General features: G+C 34.5%; 1 protein-coding gene across 1 annotated transcript; it reads right to left on the bottom strand.

Moving 5' to 3' along the window:
• Positions 1-354: 354 nt before the first annotated feature.
• LOC122634994 (EF-hand calcium-binding domain-containing protein 1-like) lies at positions 355-1,306 on the bottom strand. Its single transcript, XM_043824625.1, has 5 exons — positions 1,180-1,306; positions 944-1,104; positions 796-876; positions 622-732; positions 355-558 (listed from the first exon to the last, which is right to left on the bottom strand). Exons 1-5 carry the CDS (start codon positions 1,304-1,306, stop codon positions 370-372), a joined length of 669 nt encoding a protein of 222 aa, XP_043680560.1. The 3' UTR covers positions 355-369.
• Positions 1,307-3,771: the final 2,465 nt, after the last annotated feature.

Below are 3,771 nucleotides of genomic sequence, written 5' to 3'. Positions count from 1 at the left end.
CTTTAAACGTACAATTTAATATTGATTGGTTTACTATATTTAGCAAATGCTATTATAATGCTTCATTGATGATTGTTTACGTAGGTAAACGTTGCTACTTTCGATCTACTTTCCTAAATCCCTAAGACTCGCTCGCAGGTTAGATCGATGACTTGGAAAACTTAATGGAGCGTTTAGGCGGATATCTTCTGTCTGATTTGAGCGAGTTTGTGCGTTCATTGGCGTGAAAAAGAGACGTACTTTTGGATTCGTCGAGTATATACCTCTTGACAAGCATAATAGAATCTATTATCTTCTATTAAATTATTTCCACTAAATGGAAAAATTTTTATTTCCTGTCACTTTTGCTATTTTTAATCTAATAAAACTTTAAATTGGTCCAACATGATCGGTAAATGTAGTTAAAAATGTGTGTCGTGCTTCTCTGGAAGGAAAAATAGGACCCATGCATTCCAAAAGGAATTCTCCTCTTTCTTTAACTGCCGTTCGAAAATCATTTTCGGAAACGTATCCGTCGCGATCTACGTCGAGTTTTCTAATTATCATTTCTATCAAATCCTACAAAAAAAAATTTTCAAAATTATACAGCTTTTGATAATGTAGAAAAAGTGAAATAGTTACCTTTACGCCATCATCTGGATCTTCATCAGGTAAATGGGCGATCAAGCATCCTCTCATTATCGGAAATATATGTTCCTTTTTTAATCTATTTGTTCTTAATAAATCGTAGACCTATTGATGTTGAAATTAATTGACAAATTAATGAATATTTCATTTTTAAGTAATTAACTATACTTTATAAGCGAAGCTTATTTTTTCGTCTAAAGTGCCACGAAGAATTATCGAGAGACCTTCGATCCAATGATCCATACGAATCTACAAATTGACGATTATCAATAAAAAATGTAGTGTTTCTTTAAGAAAAATAATATTATAATCTCACTTGAAGAGAATTTGTTTTATCGATACCAGAAAATAATCTATCTATCAGTAGATGACGTATATTTTCGGTAAAATCGAATCCAGAATGAAATATGTCGCGAAAAACGAAACGACTTATTGGACCGCAAGTTTGCAAAATTTTTCGGTGTATCACGGCCAGAGCTGTGAAAGAGTGATCATAATAATTTTTAAATTCAAAGCGCTTCAGTTTAATTGAAGAATTAAAATTCACTTAACCTTCCACTTCTCTGTACGAGAAATGTGTTCTTTCAGCGATTTTTTTAAAATTATTCTTATTCTTGCTTCGGAAAGAGTATTCGATCGACGGGGAATTTAAAGCACAAATAGGAATTTCGGCTGGCATTTTGTATATATTTTTTTATTTTTTAAAAGTCACTGAGAATTTTACAACTTGTCCTAAATAAAACTGTTAACCTAAAATAAACATATCGAAGGATCGATTGTTTTGTTTTATTCTGATATGAATGAATCTTTTAATATGTAGGAAAAATTTTTCTATCATTTAAATAAAATATTTAATATAGTCGAAGGATCGTGAAATATAAACAAAGGATTGTAAAAAAGAAATTTATACTTTTTAATTTTATTTTTAAAAGCTGTTAAAATTTATAGATAAACATTCACGGTTTCCTAAAAAAGTAATAAAAAGCGAATAGCCGGTTCTTTTTCGCGTAGTCGTTTCTGGAAAGAAACTAAACCGAAACGTTCAGTATACCGAAAGACGACGATGACTCGTGAACCATAAGTTTCTTAAATTCGTTTCACCCGGGAGCCGTTCGACCAGCATAAAGGATGACTATAAAGTCTCGCCTAAGTATATCTAATGACATCATTTGCTCGGGAAACGTAATAAACAGGCACAAAGACCTCGAGGAGAATTTCGTCGAGAATGTAAAAACGTAGGAACGGCTTAAAGAAGCATCGCTTTCGTTTTCGAAAAAAAAAGGATACAAAGATATTTCCCTTTTTGTCTCTCTTTTTTTTTTTAATCCTCTGTTTCGTTTTATTCGGAAAAGAATTTAACGATATTTGCTACGTTCGAATATTCCAAAAAGAAAAAAATGAAAGTTACGAAAACTTTCAAAATTTCTGCCTGATCTTACAAAGAAGTTCTTCAAAATTTTTTCAATATATTTTCAGTTCGATTTCATCGATCGAATCGATAGGAAAAAATATTTATGCAATTTTTTTGAGAAAGAAAATCATTCAAAAGAAATCAATTTTTTATATTCGAAAATGTTTTATTGTTAGACCAAATTTGATTTGGAGGTTCGAAAGGTGGAATAGAAGGTACGGGTTGCAACCTAAGATCCTGTGTCGTACATCAACTTTTAACAAAAGGTGGGCGGACGTCGTGTCAGCCGCTGACGCCCCGCGAAATTGAATCTAAAGGTCCGAGTTGGAGTCACCACCCTCTTTACCCGTTCCTTACCTTATGGGTATCTTCTCTCTGTCTTTATCTTTCTACCAGCCCGCTCCAGGGAGGTCGCAAATCATCACCTCGCTACGTTCGCTACGTTAGATAGCCTAAGATTACAGTCATACTGTGCTCGAGGAAGCTTGGGAAGAGAGGAGGAAGAGGAGTCCTGCTTTCCTTTTACTTTCGACCCACGCCGACGATATTTTGTTACGTGCACGGAGAATATTCTTTAGTTATGCAAAAAATTAAGTGTCGTCTTTCGAACATCGCGATTGATCGATATCAAAAATATCATTCGCAATTTTTTTTTTTTTTTTTTAATCACGACAGTATTAACACACGTAATACGTAATTTGATATTCAAGTGATAAAAGTTGAAAATGAAATTTAGTGCAAGTTAAGCGTAGTGTAGCGTAATGTTAGTGTACGCAATTAAATTCAATGTAAATTTATTTGTGAGGAAAGTCGAAAGGAGAAAAATAATTTGTTTCGATATTAATCGTCAAGGGAGAAAAAATAATTTTATAAAAATTGCTGAGTTGTATCAAACGGTATGGTTTTAGTGGTCCTGTTCAGAAGGCAATGAGAGGAATGAGTTTGAAGAAAGATTCATATGAGACGGGTGTGTGCCAAGTCCAGACGTCCAGTCCAGCATCATTTGCAAGCGGCAGCGGTCCATCATAAATTTAACTCGGTTATCACCGGCTGCGATCGTATTTATCTAACGAATAATTATTTCCGATTATCTTGTGCCCGATGAGGGTGCTTCGGCAAACAGAGATGAAAGATATGTCGAGCAGACCGACGTACCGTTTGGCCCTTTGTTTTAACACTGGACCAGCCAAAAGGCAACGCAGGAACGATTTCGATTTTATTTACGACTTTACAGCCGCGGTGGCGCGTGATAATCACCGATGATGGCTGCCGACTATGATGGTGGTGTTGGTGATGGTGGTTCGCGTGGGTGGAATGCTCGAATGTTCAACGTCGTCTTGTTTCAGTGCCTGAGATACTATCGAATTCGATTTCGATATGTAAATTTCCGAATTTCTCATACGTACCATAAATTATGAACTTATAATTTATGATATTGTATATTGAGATACGCGATTTGGAAAATAATCAGGTATATATCCACTTCGAATATGTATAATACATTGTAATTCTGTCCGATCTCTCGATTTATTCACGATTTCTTTCAATATCCTTCATATAATCCTAATCTCACTTCGTAAAGTTACTTTTTTTTTATAATTGTTTTCTCAGAGATGGAAACATCACCGGAACCTGTCATACAAATCCATTTCCTTTTCCTTTCTTTCCCCTCGATAAAACACTTTAAAGTGACAATAACGAAAGTATCCATATCCGTGGTCGTCGAAAATAAA

This window comes from Vespula pensylvanica, chromosome 16 (assembly GCF_014466175.1).
Source record: "Vespula pensylvanica isolate Volc-1 chromosome 16, ASM1446617v1, whole genome shotgun sequence".
Lineage (NCBI taxonomy): Eukaryota > Metazoa > Arthropoda > Insecta > Hymenoptera > Vespidae > Vespula > Vespula pensylvanica.
This window is presented reverse-complemented; position numbering and strand designations above follow the sequence as displayed.

Excerpts from the sequence above, each read along its gene's own strand:
- LOC122634994 (XM_043824625.1), bottom strand. The coding sequence starts at position 1,306 with ATGCCAGCCGAAATTCCTATTTGTGCTTTAAATTCCCCGTCGATCGAA. Across the intron at positions 1,105-1,179 it reads CTCGTACAGAGAAGTGGAAG|CTCTGGCCGTGATACACCGA; the intron begins GTTAAGTGAATT and ends ACTCTTTCACAG. Across the intron at positions 733-795 it reads AAATAAGCTTCGCTTATAAA|GTCTACGATTTATTAAGAAC; the intron begins GTATAGTTAATT and ends CAACATCAATAG.